The 22,907-nt window shown below is 43.8% G+C and overlaps 1 protein-coding gene across 6 annotated transcripts in view; it reads left to right on the forward strand.

The window, feature by feature from the left end:
- MPRIP (myosin phosphatase Rho interacting protein) overlaps positions 1–22,907 on the forward strand; it is a 754,399-nt gene that overhangs the window by 382,402 nt on the left and 349,090 nt on the right. For 5 of the 6 annotated variants that reach the window (XM_069210054.1, XM_069210057.1, XM_069210056.1 and 2 more), the window contains exons 9-11: positions 7,339–7,455; positions 19,742–19,798; positions 21,537–21,605. In XM_069210054.1, the coding sequence (XP_069066155.1) occupies positions 7,339–7,455; positions 19,742–19,798; positions 21,537–21,605 (243 nt within the window). The remainder of the gene's footprint in view (positions 1–7,338; positions 7,456–19,741; positions 19,799–21,536; positions 21,606–22,907) is intronic. The other variant, XM_069210055.1, reaches the window with a different exon arrangement.

Genomic DNA, 22,907 nt, shown 5'->3' on the forward strand with positions numbered 1-22,907 from the left:
AAGTAATGGACGCTAAACAGCGCAAAATCCAGATCCACAAATACACTGGAAGGATTATTGCTTCTCCTCTTCCAGAGAAAGTTATCTTTCCAAGAGACTCTAGAAGCTGGGTCTCCAACTGCTAAAATATTTAAGCATAAGGAGAAACCAAAGGCACTACAACAGCCTTCCCCACCACATTGGCCTTTACTTACTGCCTCTCCAGATACTCCACCTTCACCTACACAATTTTCCCCACAATCCCCTATTTCTACACATGGGGATGATTTAGGTGATTCTCATTACAATGTAGATCCTTGGGATTTATGATTGCGATCCCATACCTTCCAATGATCCTGATTCATATCTGTCTAGGTCATCTCCACCTGAAGACACCACTGCCTACAATCAGGTCATAGCTAGGGCAGCTGCATATCACAACATGCAGTTGCATAAAGATCCCATTGAGGATACTTTTTTTCTCAGTACATTAACATCCACTCACAAGGAGTATCAATGTCTACCCATGCTCCCAGGCATGCTTTAACATGCAGACAACATTTTCAAGAAGCCAGTGGAGGCTAAGTTTTCCCACCAAGAGTAGACAAAAGTACAAACCTGCAAATGAAGATACACGTTTCATTACAGAACAATTGCCACTGGACTCTATAGTTGTCAGTGCAGCACGGAAAAGGGCAAATAGGCAATCCACAGGGGATGCTCCTCCCCCAGACAAGGTGAGATGTAAGTTTGATGCAGCGGGGAAAAGAGTAGCAACTCAAGCTGCTAATCACTAGAGGATTGCAAAATTCTCAGGCTCTGTTAACCAGATCCAATAGAGCTCATTGGGGGTGAAATAGAGGAGTTCTTACAATGCCTTCTACCAGAACACCAGAAAATGGCATAGAAAATGGTTACTGAGGGCCAGGCTAGCTCTAATAACCAAATTATATCTGCTTTACATGCAGCAGGGACAGCAGCAAGGGGTATCAACACCAGTGTGATTATTAAAAGGCACACATAGTTAAGAACTTCAGGGTTCAAACCTGAAATGCAACAGGCAGTACTCAGTATGCCTTTTGATAAACAACACTTATTTGACCCAGAAGTAGATACCACCATAGAAAAACTAAAGAAAGACTCTGATACAGCTAAGACTATGCGGTGCCCTTTACACTACTCCTACTCAGGGAACTTTTTTAGGCCCCAGTTCAAGGTGGTTTTAAACTATCAACCTCGGAGCCGTCCACATCCCAACAGAAACACGGAAACAATTTTACAATAGTGGCTTTTTCAGAGGCTCCTACAAAGGAAATAACTTTAGAGGTTGAGGTAAATCCTCCACCACAAGAGGTTCCTCCACCTCAACCAAACAATGATTTTATGCGCATCCCCACACAGCATACATCTCCTGTGGGAGGAAGACTGGGAAATTTCTACCAACGGTGTACAACATTACAACAGATCAGTGGGTGCTGTCAATTATCCAGAATGGTTTTTGCCTGGAACTCATTTCTACTCCACCAAACATTCCCCCTCGCTCGTGCAGGCTTCCTCTGGAGCACCTAAATTTGTTAAAACAGGAGGTACAAGCACTTCTACTCAAGGGTGCAATAGAGATCGTTCCTATATCCCAACAAAGGGGTAGGAGTATATTCTTTATATTTCCTCATTCAAAAAAAAGGATGGTACTATCAGACCAATCCTGGATCTCGGACCACTCAATCAGTACATACCGTAGGAGCATTTCCACATGGGCACTGTTCAGGACGTGATTCCCCTGCTACAAAAATAAGACTACATGACAGCATTTGATCTAAAAGATGTTTACTTCCATATTCCCATACATCCAGCACATCGCAAATTTCTAAGATTTGTGATATCAGGCAAACACTACCAGTTACAAGTAACAGCGCCAAGGGTATTCACCAACTGCCTCGCAGTGGTTGCAGCATAACTCAGAAGGCAACATATACATGTCTTTCCTTATCTGGCCGACTGGCTCATAAAAGCCAGCACCATTCAAACCTGTCAATAGCATACACAGTACACAGTGGACACCCTACACAATCTAGGGTTCACAATCAATTACCAGAAATTTCATCTGCAACCAGCCGTATCTGGTAGCAATTCTGAACACTCAGTCAGCATTAGTGTACCCAAATCCACTGAGAATTCAATCTTTCCACAATCTTATAGCTCAACTACAATACGACCACACTTACACAGTAAGGTTTATTATGAAACATTTTGGGACTTATGGCATCATGCATAGCTTTAGTACCCAATGCACGTCTACACATAAGACCCCTACAACAGTGTCTGTCACAACAGTGGTCTCAGGCACAGGGTCAACTTCACTATCTAGTGTTGTTGGATCACCATACTTACAGCTCTCTGCAATGGTGAAATTCAGGCATTCACTTTAGAAGAACCTTTCTTCCAAACCCACAAAAATAAAATAGTACTTAGGACAAACCCAAAATTCCTACCTACCTAAAGTCGTTTCACATCAGTCTGTGGATTTGCCAGTCTTCTTTCCACAGCCAGATTCAGTTGCTGAAAGGGCTCTTCACACTCTTGACGTCAAAAGAGCTCTCATGTATTATGTAGATAGAACAAAAGATTTCAGAAAATCTAAACAACTTTTCTGTGGCTTTTCAGCAACCTCATAAGGGTAATCCTATTTCAAAATAAGGATTAGCCAGATGGATAGTAAAGTGTTTTCAAGCTTGCTATCTTAAAGCTAAAAGACAGCTATTAGTAACTTCTGAAGTACATTCTACTAGAAAGAAAGGAGCTTTAACGGCATTCTTAGGAAATATGCCAATGATAGATATAGGCAAAGCAGCCCCATGGGTGGCATATAGGGGTGTTTGTGGGACACCTTATAAGTACAACAAATTTTTCACATGCAGTATTCGCCAACGCATCGCGACGCGCAGCGCAACCCCCGTGTAACATTGCAACACAATTGCGAATATCAGTGAAAAAACAAAAAAGAAGCATTTGCACATTCACTCAGGCACTATACACTCACTGACACACTCACACTCTTACACACACTCACAAACCCACTCAGAGGCTCATGCAGTCACTTGCAGACTCACTCAGTCTGAAACACATACTTACAGGTCCTCTTAGAGACATGCACCTACTCACAGACCCACTCAGAGACTCACACTCTCACACCCACTCACAGACTCACCCAGACACTCATGCACCCTCTCACAGACCCACTCAATCACCCACTCACAGACCTTCTCAGGCACTCAATCACCCACTCACAGACCTTCTCAGGCACTCAAGCACCCACTCACAGACCTTCTCAGGCACTCAAGCACCCACTCACAGACCTTCTCAGGCACTCAAGCACCCACTCACAGACCTTCTCAGGCACTCAAGCACCCACTCACAGACCTTCTCAGGCACTCATGCACCTACTCACAGACCTTCTCAGGCACTCATGCACCTACTCACATACCCACTCAGAGACTCACATACCTACTCACTCACCCACCCAGACACTTACGCACTCAGTCAGAAACCCACTCGGACACTTATGCATCTGCTCAGAGTCCCACATACTCACACCCACTCACACATCCACTCAGTCTCAAACACCCACTCACAGGTCCACTCCCAAGACTTACCCACTCTCATACCCTCACTCACATACCAAGTCAGACGCTCATGCCCTCCCCTCACAGACCCACTCAAAGTCATACACCTATCCTCAGACCCCCTCTCACACTCATGCACCTACTTGACGTGTGCCACACTGGTTTTCTTGGTTCTAACCGCTCACTCTTCTAGCTCCACAGTGAAAATAGTGCTTTGTGTTGCCAAAAGCAGGACCCTGTGATGCCAGTGTTTTGGATGCACTGAACCACGTTGCTCTTGGACGCTGCCTGGGGCCATGAATCTCTGAAAAGCTACAGTCTGAGTCTAAATTGATGCCTAAATATCCTCCGCATCTGGCATTAATGCTGATGCCAAAGCTCCCCTCAAACCCAAAGTTGGATACTGTAAAATTAGGGATTGTCGAGGAGCTATCGGAGGTCCTTGATGCAAAGAAAAATAAACTTTTCATTCACTCTGATATTGGCAAGTTTCTTGCCAAATCCCCACCTCCTGGACTCCTCAGAATCCTGAATAAATGCAGGGTAGCATTTATAGAGGAAGCAGACCTGGTCCGCTCAAGACCACCCACTCCCAAGGTTATAGACCTGGCCTCTACCACCTTTCTCTCCCTTGTCACTAACTACTGCAACACTGCTTCTCTCACACTTCCCTCCTCCAGACCTAAAGGACATGGACTAGGATCCTGGAAGGCCATACTCCAACCAAGTCCCACTATGATGAGCCCTTTGGTCCCCAGGAGATAGATGAGCTGTGGGAGCACCAAAGACCCAAGATGACTCCGCCACAAACCCTACTTTTTCAACCCATTCCTCACCTATGACATTACCTTGTACCATCTGGTAATACAGTGAGCTGCACAGTACTATCAGTTGATGATGCATACAGTTCAGGAAAAGACAATTCCTTGGCGAACCCGTGTCCAAGATAGAAGACACTATTACCTTCCCATGTTGAAGCAAATGATTAGGTCGGCCGTCAAAAGGTACAGTTTGCCGATAAAGGACAGGGTGGGAACTGCTTGAGCTTATAGTCCTGGGTAAATCATTGTCTATACCACCCTTAAAAGGGACTTGCCACAAGGGACACTCCTCCACCTGATAAGGAATCAAACCTTATTGACTCATCTAACAAGCTTGTAGTGCATGGGCAGTCTCTCACTGACTGATTGCAAACGCTGTGGGTTACATATCCAGGTACAGCCAGTATCACTGGGAGGAGATGGAAGAGCTGGTAAAGCAGCTCCATGAAGCCCATCCTAAACATGGAAAGTAGTTGGTTGTCGAGGGGATACCCATCAACTGGGCCAGTATTATGTGTCCTTGATGTAGCAGATATTGCTGCAGGCATGCTTGGCTTGAGGTGTTGCGGTTTAGTCCTGAGGTGCAACAGCACCTATTGAAAGGTTCCTTTTGATGGAGAGCATCTCTTTGGTCCCCAGTTGACCAGATGCTTAAAGAAATCAAAGTGGATACTGACATTGTCAAGTTCTACAGACTCACAGATCCAGACCTGCCTTTCATAGGTAGCAAACCATAGGAGGGGCAAAACCCAAAACCCATGGCCAGAGACCCCTAAAGTACCAACAGTCCTTTCTGGGACATCCCTCCTTCCCCCTGCACCCCAATCCAGGACCTACCAAAGTGTGGCATGGGAAAAGACAGCAGAAATGGATGTGGGACGGACAGAGGTATCTTCACGATGGGCGCCTCCCCCAGAAAGTAGTGACTCCCTATTGGTTCCCTTTGTCAAACCATAGTGGTAAGGTAGACAGATTCACTTCTTCGATAAGTGGAAAGACATCAGCTCAGATCAGTAAGGTGCCTCTGTTGCACAGGAAAAGGTACTATTGAGAATTCCACACAATTGCTGAAAACATGCCACCTGCTGCCACATACTAAATGAAACCATCTTCGCCTTCTGGTGGCCAAGGTAAAAGCGCTCCTCATAATGGGCACCTTTCAGCCAGTACTTACACACCAAGGTGGGGTGCACTCTCTGTACTTCCTTATCCCCAAACAGGATGGCATGCTCTGGTCGATTTTTGATCATTGAACAGGTTTATCCTTTCCAAACACTTTTACATGGTCACCTTGCAGAAAGTTTTTCTACTGATTCACTAAGTTGGCTTGATGTCAACACTATTTCTGAAAGACTCATACTTTCAAATCCCAATCCACCAAGTGTCCTACGAATACCTTTGGGTCATGGTAAGTGGAGAACACTACAAGTAGAAGGTGTTAACGTTCAGAGTCAGTACAGCTTCAAGAGTGCTTCCAAAGTGCGTAGCTGCAGTAGAAGCACACCTGCACAGAAATTCCATACAAGTCTTTCCGTACTTTGATGATGAACTGATCAAGAGCAGCAGCAAACATCAATGCTCAGCACGCAGTCAAACATCATTGTCCTTACTTCATAGCATAGAATTCACTATTAGTTCAGACAGGTCGGACCTCCATATGCAAGAGTCCAGCCCTTCCTGGGCTCCACTCAAAACGCACAACAAGCAGAGAATACCCCAGCAAAAAGAGGGTGATGGCTTTCCAAGAGCTGCTGCTTTATTTTTCAGACACCTGGTCCCATTACTGTTTGGACTCTGTTGAAACTGTGGAGCATGATGTCTTTATGCATAATGATTGTACCACATGTGAGTTTACATATGCGTGTGCTGCAAGAATGCCTCTCAAGGCGTTGGGCACCAGCGGAAGGGAATTGGTAGGATCTAGTGTTGGTAATGATCGAGGATCAGAACTCATGTGAAAGAGCAACAACATGTTTCACGGGCTCTTTGTAGATCAATTTCCTCAGGTGACTACCACCACTAATGCATCTCCCATCAGGAGCTCACCTCCACAAGATGACTGTCCAAGTCACCTGACCCATCAGCACTAGAAGTATCACATAAACTACCTCAAGCTTTTAGCCATCAGAGTATCCATGAAAGTATTCCTCAAGCTTATTGGGGTAAGGGGGGTTGGGTGAGACAAGAACAGTACTAATCAAGATGGACAACAAGGACAACAGTGGAACTGCTTACCCATCAACAAAGCTGTGAGTGAAAACATTACCCCCCAGGTACTCCCATAGGGGGGGGGGTCAAGGTATCCCTACGCTGTTCCCTTATGTCTTTTCGCCCCCTTATTTTAGATTTTTTTTTTTTTTTTAAGAGGACTGTGTCTTGAGTCCTAAAATGGCTGCCACCACTGGCTGAGGTCTGTCAGTATCCACTGAGGCCCTGCGTCGTTAGATATGCAATGTTTTTGTGCATCAATTGCTCAAAAATGAATGAATGGATTTACACCAAAACACAAAAAGCACTCTTTCTGGACTAAGATCTAGCTTTCTACCAAATCAGGTGGGTTTGGCGGTTTAGACTGTAGATGTATTTAAAGTTGCTATGGGAAAATGAATGAGGAAAACCCGTTTGGGACCCCTTTTTTTCTCAGCCCCATCTTGATGGATCAACCTGAAGCGTTCCATAAGCAAACTAGCCAAAGATTAGCACTTTTTTGGAAATTTTATGGAGATTCGTCAAATGGCACCAACGTTATTAGCAACACAAAAAATCTATTTCCTATGGAAACACAACCCTAACTATTAACTACCCCTGACATTGGGTACTATATATGTTTATTTTTGTAGCCCTGTAATTATTTGCACTGTTACATATTTTGCAGAGCAAATGTAATTTCAGCTTTGATGTAACTAACCTTGCAGGACTTTGCTGTTGGCACATCAGTTGTAGGTGCCATTCCAGATGTGCCTGCTTCACCTGTAACACCGTACCGTCGAGCAAAGTCACTGGATAGAAGGTCCACTGAGTCTTCCATGACGGTGAGCTCTAGAATCTGTTCTTTCTTTTGGACTGCATTTGAATGTTAGCTTGCCATTTAAATTCCTTCTTTGATTGACATTACACGTAAAATTGTGATTAAAGTATTAAAGGCTGTCAGATCACCAATTAAATTAAACAAATGTACAAACTGACTAAAACACCCACAATCCCAATATTAAAAAGCACTAGTTACTTATGGCTAGTTCTTCCAGTAACAAGTGATCCATGTTATAATAGTTCAGATAGGGGGTACCACCTTTGGAGATTGTGTCATCCACTAGCAAGACCCCAGACTCGTTTATTGAGAAGAGGCCATAAGAATATTATCCCCAGCATGGGCCTATGATGCCGATACCCTTAGATGTAGTTGTGTGGCTCCATGGGGAACACTGGTCATATAGGGATCTATCAGAATGAGCCTGGTCTGCTTCTCTCATTGCAATAGAAGTTCCAAACTTCAACTTTGTAGTCCCTGTAAAGGCAATAATGTTTTCTTATTTTACCATCCTGTAGTCAGAACTGGTCATTTTCTGTCATCTCAGTGTGCTGGGAAATTATCCCACCCTGATAACCCTGTGATTTCAGAATGATCAAATCCACAGCTTCTGTTGACAAGGGGGTCATTGATCACAAGGGAAAAACCTTTGTGGTTTCTATTGGCTCACCAGTATTGTTACTAACTCCCATCCCTGGTAACTTCTACAGGGCTTCATAGTTAATCTATTTTCACTGAACCAGTAACATTTGTCCTGAGAAAACATTTCTCGCATTTGCTCAAGTTCTCATTTTTCCCTATTCTTTGGTTACTGGGTGTTTGAAAGGAAGGTAAACAGATACTTCAAGTTGGAAGTGTAGGGTTGGGGATGTTGTAGGGTTTTCAGTTTTGTGGGTTCTTGGTTCTCCTCGTCTTCTCTTTGTTTGGACACTCAGATAGCAGTGGCTTGAGTAGACCTAGTCTGCAGAGTGTTCTTGTACAACTAGTGCCTTCACTATTGGTAGCACATAAACAACGTCCTTACACCCTGGGATAGATCTGGCCCACCCTTTGAATGTTTGTTGTGAAATCGTAATGCACTGGATGAACAGATTAAGAGGTTTTCATCCTTAAACTAGGCAAACATTATTCCATGGACATATTACTCCTTCTGGATGGCTCTCAGTCAGCTTCCTGAGTAATTACGGGTTTACTTGTGTGCTTTATTCAGGCTTCCATAGCTGCTCTAGGGGGTGGCTCTCCTTTTTAAGTAGGGTTGATGATTCACTGAGCACTCTTGTTGAGGTGGGAGACTTTAATTGAGGTCATGAGAGTAGGGCATGGACTAATGCGCATCCAAAACTGTTACTGGGCTGACCTCCCTTGTAGACTTCTCATACTCCTTGGTAATGGTGGTCAACTGGGGACTGCTCCATCACACTACAGATGGACATACATTTATCTTTGGCACCCATAAATACTTTTCTAGGCTAAATTACTTCTTCCTTCCCACGGCAGGTTTGCACCTCATCTCCCCAGAAGAGAATTTCAGGTCACACTCTTGCGCTCCGTGGGCCACAGTGTGACCCTCTTGGGAGGTATTTGTATGGGTCAATTCCTGGTGGAAGCCAATGAAATATTCTTGTCCTATGTTCTGAAAGAAATGGACTCCTACTTCAGAACAACATGAAACATCAGACTGTGAAATGTTTTCAAATCATTAATTAATGCGAAGGCAATGGACTTAATTTCTTGTCTGAAAAGGAGAAAGAGTCAGGCGATAGTACTCCTTGAAACCAGACTTCTTCGGTGCAAACATGCATATTGATGCTCCCATAAGCTCAAGTATTATCTGCTTTGGAAGTATTCCAGATTTCATTGACAGACAAGGCGAAACTCCTATGGTCTGAGACCTAGAGACATGTTTATGACTGGTTAAAAAGCAAGTAATCTCTTTTGTCTATTTAATACACAACTACCACAAAAATATGTTCATGGAGTTTTATACAACTCATTGCCTACAAAAATGGGTACCAGGCAGTTGTGTTAACATTTTTCCTACCCATTGAACTGCTGGCCTACTCCATTAAAGTTTCTGGGGATTCTTGTGGTTGTGGTGGAGGGGGTGATTACTGGGAAGTGTGATTGAAGATGGAGTCTTGATCTATGCATTTAACCTGCTTGTGTACTTAAGTAACCCATTGATATCATGGCCCCCAGTGCCAGAGTTCCCAAACAGTTTTTTCCAAGTAGCTCAGTATTCATTTTCACTCAACTGTTGTAGTAATATAGCTTGATGACGTTACTATATATAAAGACATAAAATGATGGTATCATTATGTCAGAAGTTTACTTGTGATTTAACTTAGGATGACCACATCCTTTCATGGAGTGATTAAATTGCTATTTTGTTATCAAAAGTAATACGGGAGAACCAACCAGTGAAAATCGAACAACAATTTTGTTCCTTCAACCAGGCTGTAATCACCAACCGCAGCTCAGACTAAACATTTTATTTTAAGCAAACCAAAAACAGTCTGAGTTTGAGACCTCCTTGATACTGATTCGAGTTGACGGGGCAGTTGAACCAAATCTGTTGTTTTCCCTGTCCACGATATGGTGGTAGAAGTGCTTTTGGGCCAGACACTTGCAATGGAAATAATATTGGAACTAACAGGCTTTCCATATGTGGTAGCGCATGTTGCTAGCTCGAACTCTGGTCTGGGAACATTGCTCACCTCTTGTACTTGCTGCAGGGGTACAAGAGTGCTGGTTTTCACTTCCTCTAAACTTAAAGGGGGAAAGGTGCTATAACATAGGTGTGGTTCCTCCAAAGCTGTTCTGGGCCGTTCAAAACTACCCACACCACAACTGCCCTTCCTTTTTCCAAACTCCTAACACCCTGTTTCAGGAGTTTCTTAGTAATGTTGGTAGTCCTAGAGTTTCCAGGGGTAAATATGCCAAGTTGCTGAAGGAAGGCATACTGGTAATAATTAGCATAATCTTCTGCTATAATGCCTCATGTTTTCACAGTTTATTGTTTGGACTCCATCTTAGCTGACTTACTGGACAGAAAAGTGGCTTATGGGTGGCCCCTCAACTCTACATTATCAGTATGGTGGTAAATGCACACTGGACCTCCTCCTGCCCTCAGGTTTGTCCTTGACATGTGTAAATAAGGCTTTCTTGTGTGCAAATAGACAAAGACATAGGCTAACCATGGAGACACCTCTGTAAAAGGGAACTCGCTTGACCTAAGTAGCTTCTCTTGAGTGCTTCTCAGGGTGGGACCCAATAGGCATCTCAAAGCTATGGAAACCTACTCACCTATTTGAATCAGCCTTTTTATTTTCAGATCTACTGAAAGTTTGTGCCCTCTGAAAGTCCACTTTGGTGTTATCTGCACCTATTTATTACCATTATTTCAATTTGGTATCTGGGTCCTGTATTTTGCAACAGTGATCAATGACTCTTACTACTCACTTCTCTCCCCCTCAGAGATCAAAAGCCAGGGCCTCTTAAAGATAGTCCTATATTTTCTGTGCTTTTCATAGGTTCAGTTTCAACTGAAAGGGGGTGCCTTCGAGTGGCAAGACTGTACTTTTACCAGAGAAAAAATTGATAGAAAAAAAGACAAGGATATCAAAAAATGTAGCTGGAATTACAAAAACATGTATTCGTTTAGCTGTGCAGGAGGTGATCCTAGTTTTCAAGATAGGATGTGTACTGAAGTGGCTTAGTACAATTCCTGATATGAGGGCAAACTGTTAATGAATGGCTCGTGGGTAAAAGGGATACAGGAGCACTGACCACATTCTAATTATCCAGGTGTTGGGGTGGTAATGTCCCCTACATAACAAAAAGGCATACTCCGTTCCCTGAGAGCCTGACTGCTAGTGATACAGGTATACTAACTTTTATTTTATCCATGGCATCACACTAATCAGGCCTGTGTCTGATAATGCAAGCTTCAGGTGCACTGTGTGCCATCATATTTTGCAGTGGCTTAATTGTCCTTTACCTTGTAACAACACATAAAGCTGTTGTTGTGATTAAGTCACTTGCATGGTAGCAGACTTGCCCCCCCTGTCCTGAGGTATCCCAGCTCCAATGTTACCTGGATCACTGGTGCTGATTTATTCAGTCATGAGTGAACACAGATAATGCATGTACACCACAACATAGGCTTGTCTTATGGATTGCTGTCTTGTTGGACCAGAAGGGTCTCATCTTGCTACCCTCATGGTGGTAAAAGGATGCTGTGCTTATCCACAGTTAAGTTGCACACGCATGGTGGTGGCAGCTTACCATGTAGTGATCAGTAGGAGATGACCAACACTTTACCTAGGAGATGACCAACACTTTACCTAGGAGATGACCAACACTTTACCTAGGAGATGACCAACACTTTACCTAGTAGATGACCATCACTTTACCTAGGAGATGACCATCACTTTACCTAGGAGATGACCAACACTTTACCTAGGAGATGACCAACACTTTACCTAGGAGATGACCAACACTTTACCTAGGAGATGACCAACACTTTACCTAGGAGATGACCAACACTTTACCTAGGAGATGACCAACACTTTACCTAGGAGATGACCAACACTTTACCTAGGAGATGACCAACACTTTACCTAGGAGATGACCAACACTTTACCTAGGAGATGACCAACACTTTACCTAGGAGTGAACCAACACTTTTTACCTGTGTCACTGGAGTGAGGTCTACATTCCCACTCATCTAAAGGTCTGCTGTTGTGTGCTTAACTTACCCTGTGTCTAAACCAAGTTAGGATGTAGCACCATGCAGCACTTGTGTGGTTGCATGTGTGCCGTGTGTTTGTATGCCTATGAATGGTCAAATACTTGAAAGATTCTGGGCCCCATTATGATGCTGGTGGTCACCAGACCACCATGGTCACGGTCGCTGTCGGACCACCGCCAAAGCGGCTGTCCAACCGTGACATTACGTCCATGGCGAAAGTGCCACGGTCGGACCCCTGGCACTGCCAGGTTGCCACTAATCGACTTCCTGGCGGTCTCAGCTGCCCTGGGGATAATAAGTTTCCTTTCCGCCAGCCTTTGCATGGCAGTAGTCCCGCAATGCAGAGGCTGGCGGAAAGGGGGTGCCGGGGACCCCATGGGAGCCCCTGCACTTGGCATTGACAGTGCTGTGGCCCCCATGGACAGCCCTGTCGTGCTTTCCACGGCCTGAATTACGGGCCGTGGAAATTGCGACAGGTGCTACTGCACCCGCCGCACTGCCTCATTGGCACCAGGTTGATTATGAGCCGGCGTCAATGTTAAGGCGCTGTTTCCGATTGACAGCCCTGCAGTGAACTCCTAAAAGGGGCAGCGTTGTTCTGCCCGCACAGGCAACTTGATGACGGTATTAGTTTGGCGGGTGGCCTCCGCCAAACTCGTAATGAGGGCCTCTGTGTTCCATTTTGGGAGACCCAAAGCTGACTGGAGGAACATGAGAAAGTAGCGGACTCTCCTGAGACAGATTTGTGGATACATGTGTGCCTATGAGTGGTACAATACATGAAGGATGTAGTGTTGTACAGTGTGTGCAAGTTACAAGTATGTTCTAGATCCATGTGTGCCTATGAGTGGTACAATATATGAACAATGTAGTGTTGTGCATGCATGTTAAATATGTGGGCTAGGTGTTTGTGTGCCAATGAGTAATGGAAGAAGGAGAGCCAGGCTCTCCAGCACACTTCAAAGGTTGCTCTTAGCTCCTGAAAGAGGTCAATGGAAAGGTACTTGGGCACATCTTAAGAAGGCAATAGAGTTAATAATTCTCTCTGTCTCTCTTTCTTTCTTTCTTTCTTCTCTAATCCTAACTGGTATTTATTAATTTATAGATTATGACATTGTATTTCTTACTCATTTGGTTTCAAAAGGTTGTTGCCCCCTACCGTACACTTCCCACTGAAGGTTGAGGACTGGGTTGCTTTTGCATCACGTTTTGAAGTCCCCTTACAACTCTTTAATTCGAAATAGCAGTGCCCTACTGTCGCTGCTTGGCAAATCAAGGTTTTACTTAAAAACATTTGTTAGATCCCCCACTGTTGCGTCCTCCAAAAAGCAGGTATAGGATCAAATGGATTTCTTTATAAGTTGTTATGCCGTCTTTAAACTTGAAATTAAAAACGTTATATTTAATGCTAAAGCCATAATTGTATGTTTGGTGTACATGAAGTTGAAGAACAGCAGGTTCGATGGCATGTGTAGCTGCAGATACACATGTTGTGCATAGTCCGCCGTCTGGTGTTGGGTCGGAGTGTTACAGGTTGTTTTTCTTCAAAGAAGTATTTTCGAGTCCCGAGACCGAGGGACTCCTCCTCCTTCGTTCCATTGCGCATGGGCGTCGACTCCATGTTAGATTGTTTTTTTTCCGCCATCGGGTTCGGACGTGTTCCTTTTCGCTCCGGGTTTCGGGACGGAAAGATAGTCTTAACTTTGGAAAACTACGTCGGTATTGTTTCGCTCGGGATCGGGTAAGAATAGAATCGACACCGAATCGTGAAGAGCTCCGGTAGCCCTTCGGGGTAATTTCGATCCCCCGTCGGGGCCTGGTCGGCCTGACCGCGTGTAACATCGACACTGATGGAACGGACCCCGTTCCGATTCTGTCCTAAATACCACAATAAATATCCATATACAGACCAACATTTGGTCTGTAACTTGTGCCTGTCGCCCGAGCACAAGGAAGAAACGTGTGAGGCCTGTCGTGCGTTTCGGTCCCGAAAAACGCTCCGTGACCGGCGAGCCAGAAGATTGCAGATGGCGTCCACGCCGACAGGACACCGAGAGTTCGAGGGACAAGGAGAAGAAGAGGAAGCCTTCTCCATCCATGAATCGGACTCGGAGGAATTCGACGTCGAAGAAACCGTGAGTAAGACGTTGAAGCAAGCACCACACAAGAAAACAGACAAGGCCCAGGGGACGCCACTGCCAATAGGCCATGGCTCAACCCATAAAGTAGGTGACCGTCCATCGGCACCGAAAAAGGCCGAACTGGTGCTGAGATCGTCCGACTCGGGTCGAGACACAGGCACGCAGCAATCTCGGGACCGAGAAAGTGCTGCCGAAAAAGATCAACGCCGAGACAGCGGAACCGAAGCTGCTCGGCGCAGAGACAGCGGCACCGAGGAAGATCGACGCCGAGAAAGCTCGACGCCGAAAAAGAAAAAATTCGCCTCGGAGCCGAAAACAAGCAGAGACACAGTTTCGGTGCCAAAACGACCAGCAACCGAACCAACTGCCAGCTCATATACAGAGGAACAATCACTGTCCTCTCAAATGCGCAAACACAGATTTGAAGAAGAGTTACAAACCACTGATGTAGACCACACACAAAAGCAGATCTTCATACAAAGTGGGACAGGGAAAATCAGCACTCTTCCCCCAATCAGGAGAAAAAGGAGACTCGAGTTCCAAACTCAAGAACAAACACCACAAAAAATGGTGAAGAAGGTAACTCCGCCACCCTCTCCTCCACCTGTAACTCACATATCACCGGCACAGACTCAGTCACATTCACCGGCTCATGCCACCATGAGCCAAGATGACCAAGACGCTTGGGACCTATACGACGCCCCAGTATCAGACAATAGTCCTGAGTCGTACCCTACCAAGCCCTCGCCACCTGAGGACAGCACAGCGTATGCACAGGTGGTAGCTAGGGCAGCAGAGTTCCATAACGTGTCGTTACACGCAGAACCTGTCGAGGATGACTTCCTTTTCAACACCCTCTCCTCCACCCATAGCACCTACCAAAGCCTGCCTATGCTTCCAGGAATGCTAAGGCACGCAAAGCAGATATTCAAAGAACCGGTCAAGAGTAGAGCGATAACTCCAAGGGTGGAGAAAAAATATAAAGCACTGCCCACGGACCCTGCTTTTATCACCTCACAACTGCCACCAGATTCAGTCGTGGTAGGGGCAGCTCGCAAGAGAGCCAACTCGCACACATCAGGCGAGGCACCACCTCCGGATAAAGAGAGCCGCAAGTTCGACGCAGCTGGGAAAAGGGTCGCAGTACAAGCTGCAAACCAGTGGCGCATTGCGAACTCTCAGGCGCTCCTAGCGCGATATGATAGAGCCCATTGGGACGAGATGCAGCATCTCATCGAGCATCTGCCCAAAGAATTTCAAAAACGGGCAAAACAAGTGGTTGAGGAGGGACAAAACATCTCCAATAACCAAATACACTCCTCTATGGACGCAGCGGACACAGCTGCAAGAACAATAAATACCGCAGTAACCATAAGAAGGCACGCATGGTTGCGCACATCTGGCTTTAAACCGGAAATACAGCAAGCGGTGCTCAATATGCCGTTCAATGAACAGCAATTGTTTGGACCCGAAGTGGACACGGCAATTGAGAAATTGAAAAAGGTCACTGACACAGCCAAGGCCATGGGCGCACTCTATTCCCCGCAGGGCAGAGGCACTTTCGGCACCTTCCGCAAAACAACTTTCAGAGGGGGGTTTCGGGGTCAAGCCACACAAGCCAGCACCTCACAATCAACACCGTCTACCTACCAGGGACAGTACCAAAGGGGAGGCTTTTGGAGCCAGTACAGAGGAGGACAATTCCCTAGAAACCGGGGAAAATTTCAAAGTCCAAAAACCCCTACAACCAAACAGTGACTCACAAGTCACTCAACCCCTTCACACAACACCAGTGGGGGGAAGACAAAGTCAGTTTGACAAATCCTGGGAGGAGATAACAACAGACACTTGGGTCTTAGCAATTATCCGACATGGTTATTGCATAGAATTTCTCCAACTCCCTCCAAATGTCCCACCAAAAACACAGAATATGTCAAAACAACATTTAGACCTTCTAGAACTAGAAGTTCAAGCATTACTACAAAAGGACGCAATAGAATTGGTACCATGTACACAAGTAAACACAGGAGTTTACTCACTGTACTTTCTAATACCAAAAAAGGACAAAACACTGAGACCAATCCTAGATCTCAGAACACTAAACACCTACATCAAATCAGAACACTTTCACATGGTCACGCTACAAGACGTGTTACCGCTGCTAAAGCAACAAGACTACATGACAACCTTAGATCTAAAGGACGCGTATTTCCACATACCGATACATCCCTCGCACAGGAAATACCTAAGGTTCGTATTCAAGGGAATACATTACCAATTCAAAGTGTTGCCGTTCGGTATAACAACCGCACCAAGAGTATTCACAAAATGCCTAGCAGTAGTAGCTGCACACATCAGAAGGCAGCAAATACACGTATTCCCGTACCTAGACGATTGGCTAATCAAGACCAACTCCCTAACAAAGTGTTCACAACACACAGATTATGTCATACAAACCCTCTACAAACTCGGTTTCTCCATCAACTACACAAAATCTCACATTCTGCCGTGCAAAACACAGCAATACTTAGGAGCGACAATCAACACAACAAAGGGAATAGCCACTCCAAGTCCACAAAGGGTTCAAAATTTTCACAAGGTTATACAAGCCATGCATCCAACACAAAAGATAAAGGCAAAGACGGTATTAAAATTCCTAGGCATGATGTCCTCATGCATAGCCATTGTCCCAAACGCAAGACTGCACATGAGGCCCTTACAACAGTGCCTAGCATCACAGTGGTCACATGCACAGGGTCACCTTCTAGATCTGGTGTTGATAGACCGCCAAACATACATCTCGCTTCTATGGTGGAACAGTATAAATTTAAACAAAGGGCGGCCTTTCCAAGACCCAGTGCCACAATACGTGATAACAACAGATGCTTCCATGACAGGGTGGGGAGCACACCTCAATCAACACAGCATCCAAGGACAATGGGAAGTACATCAAACAAAACTGCATATAAATCACCTCGAATTGTTAGCAGTATTCCTAGCGTTGAAAGCATTTCAACCCATCATAACCCACAAATACATTCTTGTCAAAACAGACAACATGACAACAATGTATTATCTAAACAAACAGGGGGGAACACACTCGACACAGCTGTGCCTCCTGGCACAAAAGATATGGCAATGGGCAATTCACAACCACATTCGCCTAATAGCACCATTTATTCCAGGGATCCAAAATCAACTAGCAGACAATCTCTCTCGAGATCACCAACAGGAACACGAATGGGAGATTCACCCCCAAATTCTAAACACTTACTTCAAAATTTGGGGGACACCTCAAATAGACCTATTTGCAACAAAGGAGAACGCAAAATGCCAAAACTTCGCATCCAGGTACCCACACAGGCAGTCTCAAGGCAATGCTCTATGGATGAACTGGTCAGGGATATTTGCGTACGCTTTTCCCCCTCTCCCTCTCCTTCCATATCTAGTAAACAAATTGAGTCAAAACAAACTCAAACTCATACTAATAGCACCAACGTGGGCAAGACAACCTTGGTACACTACACTACTAGACCTGTCAGTAGTACCCCATGTCAGGTTGCCCAACAGACCAGATCTGTTAACACAACACAAACAACAGATCAGGCATCCAAACCCAGCATCGCTGAATCTAGCAATCTGGCTCCTGAGATCCTAGAATTCGGACATTTAAACCTCACCCAAGAATGTATGGAAGTCATAAAACAAGCTAGAAGACCATCCACTAGACACAGCTATGCAAGCAAATGGAAAAGATTTGTTTGCTACTGCCATAATAATCAAGTTCAACCATTACATGCATCTCCAAAGGATGTAGTGGGATACTTACTACATTTACAGAAATCAAATCTAGCCTTCTCTTCCATAAAGATACACCTCGCAGCAATATCTGCATACCTGCAGATTACCCATTCAACTTCACTATTTAGGATACCTGTCATTAAAGCGTTTATGGAAGGCCTAAAAAGAATTATACCACCAAGAACACCACCTGTTCCTTCATGGAACCTCAACATCGTCTTAACAAGACTCATGGGCCCACCTTTTGAACCCATGCACTCATGCGAAATGCAATTCTTAACGTGGAAGGTTGCATTTCTCATTGCCATCACATCTCTAAGAAGAGTAAGTGAAATTCAGGCGTTTACTATACAAGAACCTTTTATTCAAATACACAAAAATAAAGTAGTCCTAAGAACCAATCCAAAATTTTTACCAAAAGTTATTTCGCCGTTCCACTTAAATCAAACGGTAGAACTACCAGTGTTCTTCCCACAGCCAGACTCAGTAGCTGAAAGGGCACTACATACATTAGACATCAGAAGAGCACTAATGTACTACATTGACAGAACAAAAGAAATAAGGAAAACAAAACAACTGTTTATTGCATTTCAAAAACCTCATACAGGAAACCCAATATCAAAACAGGGTATAGCCAGATGGATAGTTAAGTGCATCCAAACCTGCTACCTTAAAGCAAAGAGAGAACTGCCCATTACACCAAGGGCACATTCAACCAGAAAGAAAGGCGCTACCATGGCCTTCCTAGGAAACATTCCAATGAACGAGATATGTAAGGCAGCCACATGGTCTACGCCTCACACATTTACTAAGCACTACTGTGTAGACGTGCTATCCGCACAACAAGCCACAGTAGGTCAAGCCGTACTAAGAACTTTATTTCAGACTACTTCCACTCCTACAGGATGAGCCACCACTTTTGGGGAGATAACTGCTTACTAGTCTATGCACAACATGTGTATCTGCAGCTACACATGCCATTGAACTGAAAATGTCACTTACCCAGTGTACATCTGTTCGTGGCATTAGTCGCTGCAGATTCACATGTGCCCACCCACCTCCCCGGGAGCCGGTAGCCGTTTGGAAGTTATCTTCAACATTTGTACATTTGTAAATATATTACTTAAACCTTAGTTGGTAGATACTTATTCATTCCATTGCATGGGCACTATTACTAACATACCCAACTCCTACCTCACCCTCTGCGGGGAAAACAATCTAACATGGAGTCGACGCCCATGCGCAATGGAACGAAGGAGGAGGAGTCCCTCGGTCTCGGGACTCGAAAATACTTCTTCGAAGAAAAACAACCTGTAACACTCCGACCCAACACCAGACGGCGGACTGTGCACAACATGTGAATCTGCAGCGACTAATGCCACGAACAGATGTACACTGGGTAAGTGACATTTTCATTTGCGTCACCTTGCAGAAGGCAGACATTCCTGACACAAGAATACAAACAGAAAAGCAGACTGTGATTTTGGAATAGTAGATATATACATTAATGACAACATTGATTGTTCTAGAACGTGGGAATTGTTGGTGGGTCACCCACAAAATACTTAACTTTTTCCTTTTTTTTCCCCCTACAGCCTGACCTGCTGAACTTTAAGAAAGGATGGCTCACCAAGCTCTACGAGGATGGACAAGTGAGTTGCAACACATAAAATCTCTCTGTATCTGCACCAGATCAGAAGTACACTCATTTTTGTTCTGGATGCTGAATTGTATTTACATTATAAAATTTTTCAGATTCGGTTTACTTTTCCTTCTGCCCTTCGGTTGTATGCTATAAGGTTTTTTATGATTTTTTTTTATTTTGTTTGCTGCATTAAAACATTTCAGGTTTTTACACGAGGGTCGTTTTGAAAGGTCTCTGCTCATTAGTTTATCTGTCTTGGTGCCCATAACACTCTGAATTGATAAAGTAATTGCACTGTACTTGACAGGCTTGCCTTCCCAGAAGCCTTTAAGGCTATGTTCATTGTTGGTGTTGTCAGGCAATGAAACAAATCTTTGCGTAAAATAATAACCTGGATGTTGTGGAGCGTTTGGTGCCTGCTTCAGACATTCTCATATGGGTAAGATGAAGTGAGAAAAAGTTTGACATTTTAAAATGTCTGTGATTTACGTATGGCTCTGCTGTGTAAGTCCTAAAGAAGTGGTCACAGATGTGTGAAAAAAAATAATCTTTTTGTTAACAGAGCAAAAAAAAAATCTAAAACATCCCTGATAGAGACTTGTAACACCCATGTCTTTTTTCCCCTCATTTATTGCCCTCCACAGAATAAAAAAAAAATAAACTACAATTTTATGTGTTGAAATTTAGTCCATTCCCAATATTACAAAGCTACCATCTTATCTAATGACGGGATTATTTGTGGCTAAACGTGCTGCATTGGCTTGAGTCTATAATTAAATGCAACGTTCTATAACAAGATACTGGGTATTTTGAAATAAAAAGGGCACTTAAAAATCTTGTAGCCCAGAAGTATACTTAAATGACAAAACTGATGAACATGATCAAAATGACGATGTGCCTTATAGAACCCATGATATTGTTCTGACTTAAACATTACCTTTTTCATTTCCTCTTGTGGAAACAGTAGGAATCAGCACTTAATTTAAGTTTTCGGTTAACACTACATTCAAAAGAGCTAATTGTATTAATTAAACAATATCATACTGTATGGATGGGGCAATATTTTACTCTATGCCTTTATTATTGCCAGCTATTCTCTGCCACCACTTAGACCTCAGGGTGCTTTAAATTGTCTTCATGAGTTGGCATAATCTGCCAGTTTTAACCAAAAAATATTCGTCTTGACATAGTCTAATTTCAAGATGATTCAAATGTAAAGAAGGAGCACAGACGTGACAATCTGATTTAAAAGCAGTTGAGGATATACATCCACATCCTAATAGCTTTGTATGTGATAGTATTTTGAAGTTAGTGAAAGTGGCATGGGAATAGAGACCTGGCGTAGCTCTCTCAGCTGACATAAAGTGATAGGTTACTGAGAGCTAGCAAACTACAGAGAATCGGAGAACTATAAAGGGAGACATTTTCTCATGTTTACAAAAAAGCTAGTTGTGCTATTAAAAAGACCAGCATAGCCCACATATTTGTTTTGAGGAGGGAGTAAAAAATGTTTTTTATTTTTTATTTTGCTGAGTCCAATTATGACTTTCGCAGAGGAACACCACTTATAGTGCTCACATTTTGTTGATAGGAAAGGAGGGCAGATATAACATCTGTTTGCAGAAATGTAATAGCTCTGAAGCTGGAGATAATATGGTAAAACCTTTCAGTCTGGGAAAATACCACAGCTGTTTGATTCAGGGAACTCAATGTGATGAGAATAATCCCTTGCCTTTTCTTTCTAGTGGAAGAAACACTGGTTTGTGCTGACTGATAAGAGCCTTCGATACTACAGGGATTCTGTGGCAGAAGAGGTGGGTCAGCTGTCCATATGTGCGCCTCTTAAAGTATGGTTTGAGTGTTGAATGATCCATAAACCTGTGTTTGTAATCCTGAGTCTGTATTTTTTTCTTATCTGAGATTAATGTTATTAGTCAGTAGAATAATCCACATTTGACTTTTTAAAAAAGGACAACAACCTTTGCCTTTAAATTTGATAATCTTTTTCTGATTCTACTTTTGTTACTTTTTCTTTTCTGCCTCTTTCCGTATTCCTTTCCAGCTCTGTTTTCATCCAAATATCAATGAACTACATTTTGTGTGTCAGATGTATGTTTCTTTGCAAATCGACCATAAATCATGCTCATGCTCAAGGTAAAGTAGATCCCTTTGGGCAGCCACAATACAGTTCAATAGAAGTGCCTTGAATTTTTCAAGGAATTAGTGACCTGAGCTAGGGGATCTTGAATTTGAATGTTTCCTGTAGCTTTATCTGCCTGTAAGAATGTCACCACAGCAGTGAAAGATAAGAGGCAACAATTGTTAAAAATTAAGTTCAGTCCTTCAACATTTTTCTGTTATGTTAGGAGCATTTATACAGCACATTAAACCCGAGCGCATCAAATCGCTAAACAGAGACCCAGCAGCCAGCAAAAAGCAGTCGCTTACGGCTGTGCAAAATAAAAAGCCACGTTTTTAGAAGTTTTTTGAAATAGAGAACCTTTCAGTGCCCGCATTGTGTGGTGGCAAAGTATTCCATATTTGAGCTGCACATACAGAAAAAGCCCTTCCACCCCATCTAACTTTGCGAAATCTAGGAACAACAACAAGTTTGCGCAAAGAAGACCTAGGAGGTCTAGAAGAAGAATACCCTCCAAACTTTGCATTAACCTGTCCCGTATTCTGCATGCACCCCCTCTCTCACAAATGTATGTCTGGGGATATTCAAGGTGAGATGAGCCGCTGCGGTCTGGGCAACTGGCAGTTTAACACTGTCACCTTTGGCATTCAGAAACAAAGAGTTGCAATAATATGAAAACAGGTCCCAGCCGTACGGTAACCCTGAAAGTCAAAACTCAAGGATTTATACAGCAGAATACCCAAGTACTTAACAGATTTCACAGAAGTAGGAAGAGACCCACACTCCTTAGGCAACCAATTCCTGGACCAGAGAGAATCTGACACCGAAAACCAAGACTTCTGTCTTGCCAGCATTGAGTTTTAGGGCATTGTTGTTCAACTTCTCAATACTGAACATCCAGTGCCTAAAAGATTCAGCAACCTCGGTCACATTGTTGCAAATTGACATAATGATTTGGGTGTCGTCGGCATATGAC

This window comes from Pleurodeles waltl, chromosome 10 (assembly GCF_031143425.1).
Source record: "Pleurodeles waltl isolate 20211129_DDA chromosome 10, aPleWal1.hap1.20221129, whole genome shotgun sequence".
Lineage (NCBI taxonomy): Eukaryota > Metazoa > Chordata > Amphibia > Caudata > Salamandridae > Pleurodeles > Pleurodeles waltl.